Source organism: Phoenix dactylifera, chromosome 6 (genome assembly GCF_009389715.1).
Source record: "Phoenix dactylifera cultivar Barhee BC4 chromosome 6, palm_55x_up_171113_PBpolish2nd_filt_p, whole genome shotgun sequence".
Classification (NCBI taxonomy): Eukaryota; Viridiplantae; Streptophyta; class Magnoliopsida; order Arecales; family Arecaceae; genus Phoenix; species Phoenix dactylifera.
This window is the reverse complement of record NC_052397.1, coordinates 4,222,477-4,240,402: the sequence shown is the minus strand read 5'-3', so window position 1 is coordinate 4,240,402 and position 17,926 is coordinate 4,222,477. Positions and strand designations below refer to the sequence as shown.

The 17,926-nt window shown below is 39.6% G+C and overlaps 2 protein-coding genes across 6 annotated transcripts; both read right to left on the bottom strand.

Moving 5' to 3' along the window:
• Window positions 1-294: 294 nt before the first annotated feature.
• Window positions 295-8,949, bottom strand: LOC103702292 (protein FAR1-RELATED SEQUENCE 5-like). Of its 5 annotated transcripts, none has more exons than XM_039127182.1 (6): window positions 8,792-8,949; window positions 8,446-8,708; window positions 7,789-7,891; window positions 1,315-3,201; window positions 1,169-1,228; window positions 295-631 (listed from the first exon to the last, which is right to left on the bottom strand). In XM_039127182.1, exons 2-6 carry the CDS (start codon window positions 8,577-8,579, stop codon window positions 539-541), a joined length of 2,277 nt encoding a protein of 758 aa, XP_038983110.1. In that variant the 5' UTR covers window positions 8,580-8,708; window positions 8,792-8,949; the 3' UTR covers window positions 295-538. The 5 variants fall into 5 exon arrangements, with proteins under 5 accessions (XP_038983110.1, XP_038983109.1, XP_038983111.1 ...); XM_008784648.4 differs by adding an exon at window positions 774-893 and having other exon boundaries at window positions 316-631; window positions 8,446-8,948; XM_008784658.4 differs by adding an exon at window positions 790-893 and having other exon boundaries at window positions 316-631; window positions 8,446-8,948.
• A 3,441-nt stretch (window positions 8,950-12,390) lies between these two features.
• Window positions 12,391-17,041, bottom strand: LOC103702285 (3-ketoacyl-CoA synthase 10-like). The gene is made up of 3 exons (XM_008784634.3): window positions 16,506-17,041; window positions 14,419-15,044; window positions 12,391-13,120 (listed from the first exon to the last, which is right to left on the bottom strand). Exons 1-3 carry the CDS (start codon window positions 16,914-16,916, stop codon window positions 12,574-12,576), a joined length of 1,584 nt encoding a protein of 527 aa, XP_008782856.2. The 5' UTR covers window positions 16,917-17,041; the 3' UTR covers window positions 12,391-12,573.
• Between the last annotated feature and the right edge of the window lie 885 nt (window positions 17,042-17,926).

The window sequence follows — 17,926 nt, the reverse complement described above, 5'->3', positions numbered from 1 at the left end:
TTGATCCGTGCTTCCAACAGCTAGCTTTACAGGCCTGACTAAAAGACAATATACATGACTACCAGACCCAGGAATCAAAAACAAGAACCAAAGCATGAAATGGAATCAGAAATACTGCATTTATGAGAGAAAAAACAGGTTTGCGGTTAAAATTGACAGAGCACGTCCCCCCCATGGGCAAGTTTGGCCTCCTGGAGTACTCTCTGACTGTAAACAAGGCTGAGACAACCCTAAATCTTGCCAGTGTTTGATCAATGGTGAACGGCAGCATGAATGATACAATGAAAAAATGGCTGAGAATGGTTACTTAGAACAGGAAGTTAATGCTACGAACTATAAGTTAATAGATAGAAATATGGCCTGACCATTCCCCATATACATTCATACTAAACCTAAAAATACAGAAAAGCATTATCAAGTAACACTATCATCACCCATCAACAGGCAGGCGATGTATTTACTATTTGCAGGTCAAATGGGTGTTCTGCCTCACACATAACCTACTACAGTTCAACTTGATTGGAATACAAAACTTCAGTCAACAGTCATCTGAGGCAATATAGTTTACATCAGAACACCTTCTATAGCCCAATTCCTCATTGAAATTGTGATATCCTGGAGCAAGAAAGACCTGCAAACAGAAAGGCACAACATATTCAAGCAATGTTCAACCTATCCTCCCAGGATGCAGAAATCTGACATCTAAATTTTAGGTGACTAACATTAATTAACAGAACCAAAATTTTAACAACTTTGACAGTAGCAAAACATACTTCATAAAGAAAACACCAGGGCCAAACTGAAACGTCTCAATGACCAGGGTCATTGCCCTGATGGTTCAGATGGGAACTCCCAAGAAATGGCTGGGAGTGCATGTCTGGAGCTGTGTAACCCTGCAAGGTGCTTAATCAATCAACAATAATGATCTAAACTTCAAATCATTCTTATATAAAGCCATGGTCATGAAGCACATATCTTCTATTTTATTTCTAAAACTACAGGTAACGTGATATTTCAAGCTTCTATTCCTGGTTATAAGGCATCAAACATTCCTCAGGTATACAAAGCAACCTAGCTTAGAGTCCAACAGGGGAACCAAGCTACCGTAATGTGGAGCATGACACTTTCTCAAAACATCATAGTACACCATGGTATTTACAGTTTTTACCTGAGCTAACTGAGTGCTCCCATGAAATGAGTTGGGCTGCAAATCAGAGACTGGAGAATCCTGCAATCCATTAAGTGGCATCAGTTTCAAATGGACATGATGCTAGGCATAGAGGTTCTTCAGAATATGTACTTCAGCAAACTTACTTGATTAAATTGACTCATTCCATGAAATCCTTGTTGTTGAGCATATGATGACACTGGAACATTCAATGATGAACTTGTAGGGGACCTGCGATCACCATCATTTGCAACTGCTCGATTGTCTCCCTCATTTCCTGACTTAGCATCCTTTCTCCACCTCTTCAAGTAATACTTTTGAGGCAGCTCCTTGATATTTCTAAAGTCAAGTACTTTCAGAACATGACAACATTGAATCCCCATAAACTCAAATTTTTTACAAGTGCAGATGGCAGAACAATCACTTGAATCAAATCTAACAAAATGTTCTTTAGGTTTCTCAGTGACAGCAACTCTGTACTCAGATGTTGTATCAACTTCGCCACAACTGTATAACATACAGTCCATGAACATCTCAAACTCCCTCCGAAAAATTTCAAACACCACAGGTGTGTATATATTGGCAGCTTGCCTCAACATCTTAGAAGGTGGTATTCTTGGAAAACTTTGACTTGCATGAAAATCTGCTTGTAGTTCTGCATAGCGGTGTTCATCCACTACTCTTTCATAATGCTTAAAGAAGGACAAGAGATCTAATTGTGGACTCAGGTATTTTTTTAGCACGCTGCTCAAGCTTTCATTTTGTAGTGTGCTTTTCATGTCAGCACAAAATATCTGCCGACCATAAGGTAAAGCCCATATATCCCTTTCCTCAAATAGTTTGCCAAGCCATTCGTTATTTCTTAGATCATACTTATCTAACATTGCTCTCCATGCCAATAAGAACTCCTCCTCTTCCTCGTATTCATAAACACATCTGCCGAAGTCCTTTCCAAAAGTTTTAGAACCCTGGAAGACATGGTTAAGGTGCTTGACAGCGTTCTGGTAGACATGCCACACACAAAGACGATGACTTGTGCCTGGCCATGCTGCAGCTACTGCACTACTTATTGCCATAGACTGGTCTGTCAAAATCGTCTTTGGTTGTTTTCCCCGCATGGCAATCTTGAAAGTATCAAACAACCACTTGAAAGATTCTATAGATTCATCATAAATCAATGCTGCGCCAAAAATAACTGTTTGCTTATGATGGTTCACACCTAGGAATGGTGCCAAGGGCCTACCATATCCATATATTTTGTAAGTAGTGTCCAGACACAACACATCACCAAAGTTGTTAAAGTCCATTATAGATTTTGAATCTGCCCATAAAATGTTGGTCAATTTATCATCCTCATCAACCTGGATGGCATAAAAGAAGGAGGGATTATCAAGCTGCATACTCTGTAGGTATTTTAATACAGCTCCTGCATCACCCATTTGCATGGCTTTCATACGCTTTGATCTGAGATGATTCTTGTAATCAGCAGGAAGAAAACTGACATATCTAGGACCACCAACTTGTTTTCCCACTGGTTCACTGGTAGATCTTGGTGTTGTTCCCGAATCATCTGACATATCTGCTTCGACAGCTTGAAGCTCAGTGGTTATCCTCTGTGACCTTAACATGTGAGTTGTTGAAGGGGGTGCTGGTTGGTGATTGTGGTCTGGTATAAATTCAGTTACATGGTATCTACCAGTTGATGTAATTTTAATGGTCATGCGTGCAGGGCATCCAATTCTTGTTTCTGGCCTTGGCCTTTTAACTTCCTTTGCTCCTTTTTTGTCCTTACGGAAACCTTCTCTTGAGCATACAAATGTCCTAGATCTAGTAATATTTTCAGAAGACTTATCTGAAGAGCTTTTTCTTACGCTAAAACCTACATGTCCAGCATATCTATTGTAAAATTCATATGCCTTCTCTTCACTTTCAAACTCCATATCAATTTCTGGCACCAATTTTGCAATTGCAGCATCATCTAAAGCAGCAACAGAGTCGATTACTTTTCTCATTTTTCCCTGTTTATACAAACTCTAGAATAAATGATCAGTTTAGAAAAGAATTAGCCAAGTCACTCATAAAATATCATGGAGAAGTGGATACTTAAACTGATGTCTTCCAGAATTATCAAGAAATAAACAAAGAGGTACATACTGAAACATTCAAACAGGATTCAATGAATAAACCCCCATCCATAACAATTAGGAACTTGCAGGATGCAGCAATTTGTTTTTGCATATACTCAAGTCTCATTGCTTTTTAATCATTTAGTAACCATCTAGTCAAAGTTGAGAAGAGTACATGGCAATGGTTATACAAACTTAACTGCTTTTACCCAATCTCTTCAAACCATAAGGTGATAAAACTTTACACTACTAACAATATTTGATATTGTATGGTATGTAGCCATTAAATACTCCCTTCAACCATATAAGGAGATCCATGTTTTCCAATTTTCTGTCTTCGAAAAAACCAATCACAAAAGGTAATATTTTCTCTTCAAAATAATAAAAAAGGAAGAACCTCTCCTTAAACCCTTCATCACAAACAAGTTATCAGTGTTGGTTCTTGATATCTTTTATTTAAGATATAGATATTAGCTGTTTCTTGCTTCTTAGCACCCCTAACTCGGCCTAAAGAGCCAAAAAGGAAGACACAGGTGCTTAAGGAGTAAAAAGAAATTTTTTCTATGGCAATTTATTTTTGGTTTATGCCTAAGCAAAGGCAAATTTTAAAACGCCTATTTATGGCATTTTGTCTTTCTCCCTAAGTTTAGGATTATTTGTAATTGCTTAAAAAGCATTCCAAACGTGCCTATAAAAAGGCATGCCCTATGTTTTGTTTTCAGAGAGAATTTAGTTCAAATTTAAGTGCATTAAGGAATTAAGCCTTTGGGTTGTTTTTCTTCTTTTGGGTGTTCTGTATCTCTAGGTTTTTTTCTTTGGGTGGTCAGCGTGTTCTTGCTCTGTATCTCAAGGAGATTGTCTGTGAGTGGCGATCACTAGAATTCCATATCCCTAGGGTGGATTTCTTTGGGTGGTGAGTTTGTTTTCCCATCAAACTCTATATCCCTTAAGTGGATTTCTTTGGATGGTGAGTTTTTATCGATCTATTGTTCTTATTCTTGGAGATTTTGGGTTAACCACTATTCTGAAATTCCTGGTTGGTGTTGGAGTGTTCGTTGTTGTCTTTCTCCTCTATTTTTCCGGCATCACGTTCTTTCCTGCATAGTGAGTTTTCACCTTTGGACTTTTCTTAGTTACCCTAAGCATCTCTTCTTGCTATAATCTACAGCCAGTTTTCATCTTGGTAAAGCCCAAGCACAAGCTGTGCTTATCTTTTACCGCAGGTTCCTAATCTGGGCGGAAGGCTGCTTGCGTGCTTGCTTAATACACTACTTCTGCTTCATTCTGGTACTGGTATCTCATAGTTTTGTCCTCGTCTCAGCAGTTGTTGGGCTCGGGAGGATCCGCCCTTCGAATTCAAGTACAAATTGCAGGGCGTATTGACGGAAAAGAGATAAGGAGATAAGGAGATTATTAATCAAGTTGGTTATTAATATCTTTCATTCGAGATAAGGAGATCACCTATTTCCAATTCTAACACCCCTAGGGACACATACCTCTCTTTCAAATGTTGAGCCTTCACCTTTGGAATTTCCACAAATTTCCTTACAATCTCTTCTTGCTATACCTTCCTATCCTCCATTTATGCATAAAAGATGCTCTATTATTAAGTAACATGCTTGGATTCGAAACAAAATTAACTAAATGTTTGCCTTAGGTTGTTTTCATTTCTTTTGCCCTTATAATATAGGTGGGAGTGCCAAACATAGACTCATTTGTCTGATACAAAGGAGAAAGTTATAGCTACTTCACCTGTATAGTTTATATTAATCATGATGAAGGATGGAGATGTAATCAAGAGGCTAATAGTGCAGCCGAGTAGGTGGCTTCTTATGTGGCCAACCACTCAGGGGACATCAGATGGGACATGATTGGCACTCTTCCAGCCCACTTTGTAGACATTCTGTATTTTGAACTTCTTGGACACATCCATACTAGAGTTGTATGATCCATCTGACTTAACAAAAAAAAGGAAGATGGAAAGCAATCTTCAAACTAAGGTCCCATTTGGCAAAGCTTTTGGCCCTCCAAAGAGGGCTTGTTGAAAGTCCAAAAGCTCTTTTAGGCAATTTTGAGATGTTTGGTAAAAAATTTGAAACAGTTTTCTACCTCCTCCAAAAGCTAAAAAATATCTATTAAGCAAAAGCTCCAATTTGAAGTTGATGGAAAAAAACTATTTTCAATTCAATAAAAATTCTGCAAAGATGAAAAAGCCCATGCTAATAGTTTCTGATAGTACAATAATAATATAATATAATAATACAATCATATTATTATATACTAATAAAATATAATATAATATTGTTATGTTATCTTATGTTGTCATAATTTTATATTACTATCACTGTTATATTATAATAATCATATTATAATATTATTATACTATAACTATATAATATATAAATTTGTTATTTATTATTCAGATCAATATATCAAAATAAATAATTTATAAATTAAGAATACTTTAAAATAATAGACTTTGTTAGCACAAACAATAATTGCAAGTACTATGCAATATCCTTTGTTGTCGCTGCCTGATATTAAAAATACTTTCTCAATTTGGTTAGCAAATAGGTGTTAAAGTTCAGCATTTTAAAAATGTAGTTGCCAAACAGCAAACAATAAAGGACAAAAGCTCTATTACCTACAATAATGCCAAACATGACCTAAATCTAGACTTTGCATCAATGATTTATGCAAGAGTAACAAAGTTGAGAAAATGACTTGGAACTCAAAAATATGTGCACTCTTTTTTCATTCTCGATACCCATTCATATGATACAATAGCCTTCAGAACATACAAATTATTCTAAGATAGAGTATGTACAATTCTAGTTGGAGACTCCTAAAACATTTTGGAAGAAGAGTTTTATATGATTCACTCCTATTGATATATTTGATATATATATATATATATATATATATATATATATAAGTGTGGATGGAGAACATGCGAAATGCTAAATAGATGTCACATAGCTTGTTTGTAAATGGTTAAGGTTGTGACTAGAGCACAAAAGACTACTAATGTAACTCTTTTACATTCAATTAAAATCCTAACAAAGAAGGTCGAAAATCTGTTGGAACCATTTGGTTAGGGCTGTTAATGAGCCGAGCTGCTCGGGCTCGGCTCCGTAAAAGCTTGGCTCGAGCTCGGCTCGGTAGTCTAACGAGCCCGAGCCCAATATGAGGCTCGTTTACACTCGAGCCCTAGCCCGAGCAGCTCACGAGCCCAAACGAGCTCTAGTTTTTCACTGAAAAATCTTATTTCAGCACCATAATTCATAAAAATCTATTCACATAGAAAAAAATAGCTTGTTATCGAGTCCGAGCTTGAGCTCGAGCCCGATTACGAGCCTGAGCTCGGGCTCATTCTAGAGCTCGTAATTGAAACGAGCTTTACGAGCTCAAGCCCGAGCCTTTGCTTTGCCAAGCAAGCCCGAGCTCGAGCCCAAAATAGAGCTCGTTACCGAGCCCGAGCCCAAGCCCGAGCCTGAGCTTCTGTGAAACGAGCCGAGCCAAGCTCTCCCAGGCTTGGGCTTGGCTCGGCTCGTTGACAGCCCTACATTTGGTGAATCTTAAAATAAGAAAGGAAGCTTTCTCTTTACCATAAGCGGAATATCTAATAATATATTATACAAATAAAGCTCATCTTCCATTAGTTGAAACTGCCAAACGATAAAGAACTTAAAGACCTATTTTTTTCCCAGTAATAGTATTTTGAACAAAATCTGGAGGAAATTAAACTAACAAGAATGCAGCTCACTGATATTTCTGTTAGTAAATATTGAGACAAAGAGAGAGAGAGAGAGAGAGAGAGAGAGAGAGAGTTTTAGAATGATGATGAATGGTATAACTTAACTATGTCTGGATGGCTTAAACCTAATGAGATGATTGCATGTCAACAGTCTCATGCATACTGATACAAACTATGCACACTTACACTAAGCTGATAACATCTACTCACATACACATGCAGGAAGGGGATCGGAGAATCAAAAGGGGAAGGGCAATGCTTAATCATTTCCTTGTATCTAGGTTTCGTTCAACTTGCATATGGCAGAGTGTAAGACCTAGATAGTTTTCCACCCAAGTTTGGGTTTTCTCCTAATATCCGGAACTTCTGGTTTATCCCTAAGTACCCAAGATGTGCTACATGAAAAGGCTCTCTGAGACAAGTATAAGCACACATGCTCAAAGAACAAAACTTTAAATTTTATATTTTGCTATTTTACATCAGGAGAATGATTCTAACATCACCGACATGTGTCGTTTGGCAAACCCAGACTAGGGCAGTCCAGATATCTGATCTACATGTATTCCTATTAAATCTTTGAATTTTCTTAATTTTGTAATTGTAATAACAGACAATCTATAGCTCCTGAGATACATGGGCAACTGTTATGGTACACAATGTAAAATTGAAACAAGTGAGAAATGAAGACTAGCAAATCTATATAGTAGAAAAAGAAAGGATGAGCTCTAAGTATCTACCTTTGTCCATGCAATTCCACATGCATTGCATAAAGTCCTTGGCCCCTCAGGGCCACGGCGCATGTGTGGTGTTGCCTTTGCACTGATGCCACAGCGAAGGCATCTGCATAGAAGATTAAGAAACGATCTTAAAGCTCAATAAAAGTGCACTATCATGGTTAAAAACAAGGAAACAAAACAAGAATTTCTTTCAGGTTAGGTTTAATTTCCATGGTCAAATTGCAGCCATGCATCTATAGGCTAATCAAATCCAACATAATACGTCATCCTCATAGAAATGTTATGTTCACTGACACCAAGATAAACAATTATAAGCTCAAGAAAATAAGACTTCTCAATTCAACTGCCACTGGAATTAGGAAGCTAAGAGCATACGCCATTTAAACAATTCATTATGCAAAAATACCCCCGAAATATCATATTAATTCATAGTTCCAATATATGCTAATTTTCATACGGTGATATCTAAACAACGAACCCAAAACAACAAGCATTCTCATAATTTCCCTTTCGGCCAGGACCACTACAGACATTTAAACCCTGACAAAACCCAAACAATAACAAACCAATCCGCAGACTTCAAAATATCACCCCAAGATCGTTTGCTCTAAGCTCACTTGAAAATTACCAAATGCCAAAAAAGAGGTTTTTATTCACCTGAGAGGACCCTCCAGCCCATCGTCGCCATTGCTGGGCTGGACCTCGAGCTCCGGCTCCTGCTCGTACTGCATCTGGTAATCACCGCCGCTCCCGCCGCCGCGGACGTCGTGGACTGGCTCCGGCATGTGCATTTGGGCACTCACCGAGTGCTCCACCGCTCCATCCCACGTCTAGGGCTCCCGATCGTCTCACTCCCCCTTTCTCCCCCTCTCTCCCCAACGATTTAGGTGGAAAACTTGCAAAAAAACAGGGGTTTTTATCTGAGAGAAAGCATCGGGAACAAGCCTTAATTCAATCTCCTTTTTTCTGGAATCTAGATCAAAATCCCTAATCAGAACCTTACACGATCTGTAGCCTTCGATTGAGGTCCCGATTCCTCAAATTCTAGGAATTTTTGGTGGAAGAAAAGCCCTAATTTTTTAGGGTTTCGAATTTCCGAAAGTGGGGGACGGGCCGAGGAGAGAGGTCTCGGAGTGGATCAGCTGAGAAGCCTTAGTTAGCAAAACGACGGAAAAGGGTACCTCGGAGTCTGACACGCGCCCTCGTAGATTGCTTCGTAGTTGATCGAGTCTGATTTTGACACGTGTCCAGAATGGGAATGCTCGTTAGACCGGATTGCATGCAGTAGCTTAGAAATCGTATATATAGATCCAATAGAATATATTTTTGCGCCACAGTATCTAAATGCAATTAGGTTAGGTTGGAAAGTTATTGGACCAGCTATGCACGTATCCACCGATCGAATAAAATAAATAAATCGTTTGATCACACATCCGAGCTTTTTTTTTTTTCCTTCTCGGTCAATGCTTTTCGTTCCTTTAAATATATTCTATGTTATTAAATATCAATTTCTGAGTTATTTGAATGATTATGTTAATGCATGGTCAAACATGTTCATGTCTAGGGTTTGATGGAGCAAAATGTTTTGTATTTATCGATGCTTTTGCACAGATTATATGTAAGCATTCTTTTGTCAATAAAAAGCAGAGCCTTTCCTCTTGATATGATCAATGGTATCCAAAATTACCTACATGCAAATATGTCCATGAAAGGATTTAATTTCTAGTTTGTTGCTACTAATATATTGAATAATATGCATGTCCTTGAACCATGTTACTGTGCTCATGCTAAAAATTCATACAAATGAATGGCAATATATTCTACATAGCTGAAATTGCAATTTGATGGTATATCCTGTCATCATGATAAGAGATCTTTAGAGGGAAAGTGGTCATTTGTGGGACTCCTTGTATATGGTCTCAAATTTGTGTGTTTTGTATGTCAAAACATCCTCTTTTCCATGCCTTGTATGGTTCTAATGGTGATGTCTTAGCATTATATTAGTTGCTATTTGTGGACAGGACTCAGGACTTGATAATCTGATACCCAGCCTGAATAAGCTGAGCTACTGATTGAATACTTTGTTTCTGTATCCTGTTTTCCTTGATGCTAGTTCTTGCATAATGCACATATATTCTGATTAGAGTGACCAAGGTGGCCATTTTTCTCCCTACATCCCTCCACTGTGTTGACTCCATTCATTCATTATTGTCAAGGATGCATATATGCAACTCATTATGCAATAAATTTTTTAATTCCTTGATTATTTATATAATGACTGTTTAAGAGATTCGGTACATACTAGTCTTTTATGTCTTGTTGGTAAGAATTGAAAATCATGACTCGTGTCTATGACGATACTTCAGTGGCTGCTGCGCTCGGATGGTGATGACTCCGATGCCAATTGCTCCTGAGATGGCGTTAAGCGGTGGAGATCTTGTTTGGACCTTTGCTCCGATATGGAATTTGACCCGAAACAGCAAAGACAGAAAAGTTCTCTTGCTAAAAAGTATCCAAAGGGAGAACTCCGATACTTAAGTCAGATTAATTCTCATAAAACAAAAGAGGTATTATGAAAGCAGCAGAGTGACAGCGTAAGAAAATAAAGGAGCTCAAGAGCATTTACTTGGAGGATCTTCTGGGAGTTATTTATATAGACGAGAGTCAGCACCTATCGGTGAGGAAATTGGTCATGCAGATCGGTTATTTTTGGTAATCGATCGTGTGTCCGGAATATCATGTGCGAACATTTCATCCGCGCATCCTACCCCATGCATTTCGCTCGTTCATCACGCGGTTGTGGGAACCGCTCGCAATCATGGCCAAACTACTGCCAATTGGGAGGAAAGTTTGAAATTTGAGGGACAATCTTTGTGCCTTTAGAGTCGACCATATGGCAGGCTTTGACTTATCGGTCGAAGGCTTCGTGGTAAGCTCTCATTGGTCAGCTTGCCACATCGGCTGTGGTCGGTTCCAAGGCATATTAATAACTACTATAGTCCATGTGTTTAATGTCCATCTACGGCAACATAGCATATATATTTATCCAACCTATAAATTTCTATCATGTGGCTGCTGTATTCGGTGAATGTTGTTAACAATGTGTAGCTGAACTTGTCTTGTACATTGGTGTATTATTGGCAGGCCACATTTTGGTCATCGAATGTTTGTTAACAATGTATTGAGTGAAATGTTTCTTATGATCACATCATCGTCCACAACCTGAAGCACAAGAATAGGAGATCTAGCGCGTCCTGAGCTGGACCAAACATCAAAGGTCGAGAAGATTAAGTACCCATACGAACGCAGCACTTCACTCCGACATAGGGTCAGGGCACAGACAGCAGCTAGGTCTCCTGCAAGGTGAGGGATGGATGCGTGATGATGGTTGTGAATGGTTAAGAGATCAGTTTGCAAGTACGTATATGCTTGACAATATCACCTATTTCTATATTGCGAGACATATCTGAGGTAATGGATAATTGTTATTTTCATCCATATTTTTTACATATATTTGAGTTATCTTAAATCATACTATACTTCATGTAGTGTATTATTTTCTTTCTTTTTGTCATCTTTCCTGTGGTTCTATGGCTAATCTCGTGGCAATAAATAATTAAGATGATGTAGCGCGACCAGATTTATCTAGCTCACAATCCATATTTAGAATTCTCCAAGATATTTTGGACGGAACCTCCGAGCTGATCTAAAAGCTAAGACGAGCAGATCAGAAAGCGCGACCAGATTTATCTAGCTCACAATCCATATTTAGAATTCTCCAAGATATTTTGGACGGAACCTCCGAGCTGATCTAAAAGCTAAGATGAGCAGATCAGAAACAACCGACCTCCAGAGTCGAAAATCTCTCAGTTTAGCATGACAACCTTAGTAATCAACTCGAGCGGAGCAAAACCTCTCGCAGTAAAGACAACTCGATTCTTTTATTTAAATAACATATGAAGATCTCATAACTCTATGACATGCCAGATGGTTATAGCATGTCTCTAGATTGTTATGCCATATCAATGAGCTGTTATAGCAAGACCTCAAGTTTGATAGGATGTGATCCGTGAAAGGTTTAGAATTTAGGTTATAAATTAGTCTTAAAGCCCCTGCAAAAGTTAAAGAACACTCAATTGCCTAATCTCTTAATTACTTTAGTGGCACAATTCATCTTAGTTTTTTTCTACTTTTGCACTTCCTATTAATTTCTTTTTTTTTGAGTTAATCATTAGGGGATCCGATTGGAGCCAATCTAGTGCGCACTTTAATCCTTATCTTTAGTCCTTATCTGTTGCCTTGCCGGTCTATTTAGACCGACTGGGTCAACATCCTAGGGTCGGCGGCAATAGCCAGTATACATATTCCTTTTGAAAGAGATCGATGCTTTGGTGCTACCTTCGGTTCCATTTGTACACAAAAGTTAACTGCTTTGATTTCGATTACAAGGACAATCACTTTAAACTGTTACAGATTAGCAGCAAAATTAATCTTCTTCAAGAGGTTTTATAATAAGCCTCACTACTTCAAATAAATTAATACTGTTATTTCCAAGAGAATGAAGAAGCAGAAATAGTATTAAGGCAAAAAAAAAAAAAAACAGGAACGAGGATGCACTTGCTAGTAACATTCAAACTAATCTCATAACATTCCCACGTCCAAACTGTAAAACTAAATCATTAATCAAAGCAAGAAAGTCCAATATTAATCCACCATGGGAGCAAAACAACCATGCAAAAGAGTCCCTGGCTACTGGCCATACTGCGCGTCCAATAAGCTCCAACTCTAGAGGCCAACCGGATACCGGTGAATGCAGTCGAGCCAGGGGTTCCGGGTGGGCCGCCGGACCCGACGCATCGCCGACCAGACAGCACTGTTACATTTGAAACCAGAACCGAAGGCCAGCTGCCACACCCGGTCGCCGCGCCGCACCCGGCCCATGGCCTCGAGGTAGGCGAGCTCGTACCAGATGCTGCTGCTCGACGTGTTGCCGAAGCGGTGGAGGACGGCGCGCGACGCCTCCATGTGTCGGTCGCTGAGCTCAAGGTTCCTCTGGAGCTCGTCCAGCACGACCTTGCTCGCTGCATGCATGCAGAAGTGCTCGAATGCGAGCTTGTAGTCAGGGATGTACGGCTTCGAGTTGGCGGCGGAGTTGGAGGATCGGCAGCGGAAGAGGAGGAAGGCGAAGAAGAGGAGTTGCTCGGAGAAGGGGAGGACGAGGGGGCCCAGGGTGGTGATGTTGGTCTTGAGGGCGTGGCCGCCGACTTCCATGAGGTCACGGCTGAGGGACAGGCCTTTGATCCTTCGCTCATCCTCCTCTTGGCACACGCACCTGCGTTGATGTTTTGATTAATATTTGGTATATTGCATATAAATTTATAGAAACGAAGTAGATCCAGCACTCATTGGATCACTTGATGATCTGACACTGCAAGGCCATTGATCAAATATCAAATATCCAGATTCACAAACAAATGCAGCTTCGAAATCTGTATTCATGTGCAAACTTTCCACACATCACAAAATGTAAATGATTCATTGAAACCAATTGTTCTTTGAGCTGCACTAACTATTGTGTGAAAGTGGAAGGGTGCAAATGGATCATCTGTGATTGGTTTAGCATTTTAGGCTACGTTCTGTTTAAGCACTGGTTGAAGTCGAGCAGGGTCCAGGGATCAAGGAGATTGGGCCAGCTAAACTTGGATAACTCGTAGCTCATCTCCCTCGGTAAGTTGAGTTGTTAGGCCACAAGTGGGAGATATAATGGGAGCTGGGTCCCCCATAATATCTACCAGCGGATGATGCCCACTCAGTCTCCGAGTGGAGACAGCCGAGCCAACATCAATGCGAGTGGTTCATCGCAGAGAAATGTATCTGGGAGAAGTTAGGTGCAGTCAATTAGCATTGATAGGGACTATAAATGACTTCACGTGACCATGTTGTCAGGTCTCAGGCTGAGGTTCTAGATAATTATTTAAACACATGAACCATGCTTGAAAAGAAAAAGAAAGAATCTAGTGAGTCGCATTTTATATGCCAATTAAGCTGTAAACCTTTGCTTAGATGACTGGCTTTGTGCATCAACTTTTGCCTATTCGCGCTATTAATGCTATAACCCGGCGCAACCTAGCAGACATAGGGTACCACCACTCTTATCTTTTTTTTTTTGTGTGTGTGTGTCACCTTAGAGGCCTGAAATCAAGGCAAAAATATACAATATATAATATACTATCTAAATAATATGAATATAAATATATTTAATATATAATAAATATATATTGATATATTTATTACATATAAACATAAATATATAAATTATATAAAGAATGAAGTACATAATATAATATTGATTTAATATAAAGATAAACACAGAGTATCAAGTAATTATTATATAAACTTAAGTGCATACGTACGTAATAGTTCTGAAAATTTGGTTGAGTTAGATCACGGATCGGATAATCCTTGAGTTGGACCACCGAGTTTTTGAACAATACCTGAAATGATCAAATTCTATCTAAATTAAAGTTCTGACTACTTATCACCCAAAATATGCAAGTTGGCACCCTTTCCGGAAGATAAATTTCCCAAAAACAACTACGGAGGGAAGTGACTGCATGCATGGATCCATACCTGAAGCTCCGGTCATCGGCTCCCTTGTGAGTCCTCACAATGTGCTCCAGCCGGTACTTGGCCCGCCGGAAGTCCCTTCTCCGGTTCGAGAGCAGCACCGCCGAGCACCCCATGCGGAAGAAGCAGTTTGGAATCAGCATCGACCGGTTGCGGCCGGTGTACCATGCAAACGACACTGCCTCGGTGCTCACGACCACCGCGTAGTTATTAGGGTTGGCTTGCAGCATGTCGCGGGCGAGGTCGAGGGCTATGATTCCGGCGCTGCACCCCATGCCGCCGAGGTTGTAGCTCAGGATGTTACCCCTCATCTTGTAATGGTTTACGATCATGGCTGAGAGGGATGGGGTGGGGTTGAAGAGGCTGCAGTTCACGACGAGGATGCCGACTTCCTTAGGACGAACGCGGCACTTCTCGAAGAGCTCGTCGAGGGCGCCGAACATAACCATGGAGGCCTCGGCACGGCCTTCCTTCATGGTGGCACAGTTGCCAGGGGAGAATATGGATCTCGGAACGCAGGTCTCGTCGCCGATGCCGGAGGATTTGAGGATCCGGGACTGGAAGGCTAGGCTCTCCTCATCGAACTTGCCGGACTTCCGGGCCAGCTCCACGAACTCCTCTCTGGACACCTGGTGGGAGGCAAATGACGCATGTTCTGTTCAAGTACTCAAGGGCTGCAAGTGCAAATTCAAAAGTAATTGGTGCTTATAAGATGGGTTTTGGTATCGAGTTTGGAATGGTTTGGAATTTGGACCCGACTTGACCAACTTTTCCTTAGGGTTTTCTTAGATCGGGCCTTATATAATCTGGGACAGGATGCAAGTTGGGACTACATTGTATGAGCCACAAGTGATACTTGTCAGAGAATTGGAGTAGTTTTTGGACCCAGACTTCAACGCGAGCTTATGTTGTCTTAATTGAAGTTTAACTCTCTGGATGGTTTGCTACTATGTAAAAACCTAATATCTTATTATTATTATTATTATTTTTACTGTTATATGGTAAGTTTAACAAGTGGGCTAGTAATGGACCTTTTTTTTGAATTTGGTGTGGGGCTAGTAATGGACAGACCAATTTTTCATAATTTTTATGATTTTTTGAATTATTAAAAATATAAATGTTAGTATTTATTGTTCCTCTAAGTAACCAAACTATTCCCAAATGGAGATACTGTGACTGACATTTATGGAGCTAATATTGATCACATTGAAATGCTAGGTGACAAACCGAATTTACATTTTGGAACATGTTTCTTGGATGATCCCTACCCGTATCAAAAGCATAGTGCAAGGTCATCAAACATGCATGCATGCATTTAAACATTAAAACACTAAGATCAAGTTTATTAAAATATAAAATAAAAAACACAAAAAATAAATCATACTTTTGGTACCATTACTCAAAGTGATCCATCACTATACAATTTGTGATCACCTGCCTTCTTTTGGAGCTCCATCGACAGTAAAAGATAACATAACGTTATACACATACATACATACATTATATATATATATATATATATATATATATATATATATATATATATATATATATATATATAGAGAGAGAGAGAGAGAGAGAGAGAGAGAGAGAGAGAGAGATGTTGATTAGTTTACTTGGCGCAGCAAGCATGTATACAAGTAATTTTATATGAAAGAAGAGTCTCCGGTTACTTTCTAATACACCTTGTTTTGAACTTAAAGACTTAATAGTAAATTGCCACATTTTCCCCAAAAATATTATCTAATGTTTTCATGATTTTGCAGAAACGTTTTAAATCAAGATTTATAGAATATAGCTTTTAGTTGTAAACAATATTTCTGACAAAACTGACATAGCTTTAGTAATCTTATCACAATATCAAAAATATCAGGTGAAATATGTAATCTAAAAAGACTAAAATGTTCATCAACTTTCTTTACTTGTTTTTCATAGTTCTTGCATGCTGGCATTTTACATACTTTTAACCCAAAACTCTATTATAAAAAACTCAAGAAAAAACAGAATATATAGTTAGAATCTCATAGACCTTCCCTTTGCTAATGAAACCAAGAAGAGATCATTGTTGTTGGGTTTCACGAATAGAATACCTTTAGATCGTCGGAGGGACGGTAGCAGGCGAAGTCGATGAGGTAGATAGGCCTAGGCCTGGACATGAAGTAGACTGAGGCGGTGAAGACAAGCACGCCAAAGAAAGCCAGCACAGTGGCGAGGTCGTAGCTTGTCTCCTCCCACACCTTCTTCCATAGCTCTTCTCTACTCAAACTCCCCACCTCGGCGCTGAACACCACCACTAGAACCGGTATCGTCGCCAAGTATATACCATGGCTGATAAGGTAGTGGTATCCCAACTTCACATACTTCAGGTTCACCGACTGCAAGAAGTCCGGCAGCCTTCGCCGGACCCTAACAGAGAAAGTTGGTGAGCCTGCATCAGGGCCTGAGGCCTCTACCCCACGGTTCACGATCTCGGTGGACAGGAGAATGTGCTCTCCGGCCATCTTTCTTCTCGTATTCTCACTTCTCCAAGGCTTCTTATTTAACAAAGAAGCTACTCCTCGTCGTCTTCTTCTTGTCGTCTTTGTTCTTCCCTTTTGTAGAGGAGGGGGGGATGAGGGGTGCGTGGTTGAGAGAGGGAGGATTTATACGAATGGGGGTAGTGGGTGAGGGACAGTTAATGTTTGCACCGAACAAGTAGGTGTGTGGTTGGCACTGCCATGAATTCCCCATTGATTGAATGAAGGCACAGGGGTTGAATTCAAAGCAGGCTGTTCATGGATTTAAAAAAGTGTGCAAGCCTTTCTCTTTCATGATACGCGTCTCGATCGCACCTAAACTCAACCCTTTCTTGATTGAGGCTTAGAGCGGCATCTAAATGGCGTTGTATTCACATGTGAAACAACTTGGTCCCGCCTAATTAAAGCATCATTAGCAATGTTTTTTGTTTTTATATTGCATCTAAAACTCACCCATCCCGTGACTTCATCCGGACGTCAATTTGAGTTTAGAGGCCTAGAATGGCATATAAATGTCATTGTATCTGAAGTTGATATAAATTGGCCGCCTCCTTTGCTGCACAACATTCTGAAATAGTCATATGGAGAGCTTTGAAGCATGTGCCATTGGCACTAGAGCGTATTTTGTATTGTGATTATTCAGGACGTATTCACGGACGTATGTAATGAGACGCCATTATACCAAAAAAAAAAAAGAAGTAAAATACCATTGGCAATATAAAGTCTTGTCTTGATTGCATCTAAATCTCATCCTCACTTGGTTGCATCTGCATGTCAATCAAGTTGAGGGGTTTAGAGTGGCATCTAAATGTCACCGAATCTAGATGTGAAATTTACTTGGTCCATATTAGAACATCATTGGAAATGTAAAATTATTTTCAATTCGCCAAGTGGTTTTATTGACTTGACGAGGAGATGATGGCTCATATCATATGGCCAAGATGGTTTCCAATCCTTTACCTGATGGTTTTCCCCCTCCCTAAACGTAGAGGACA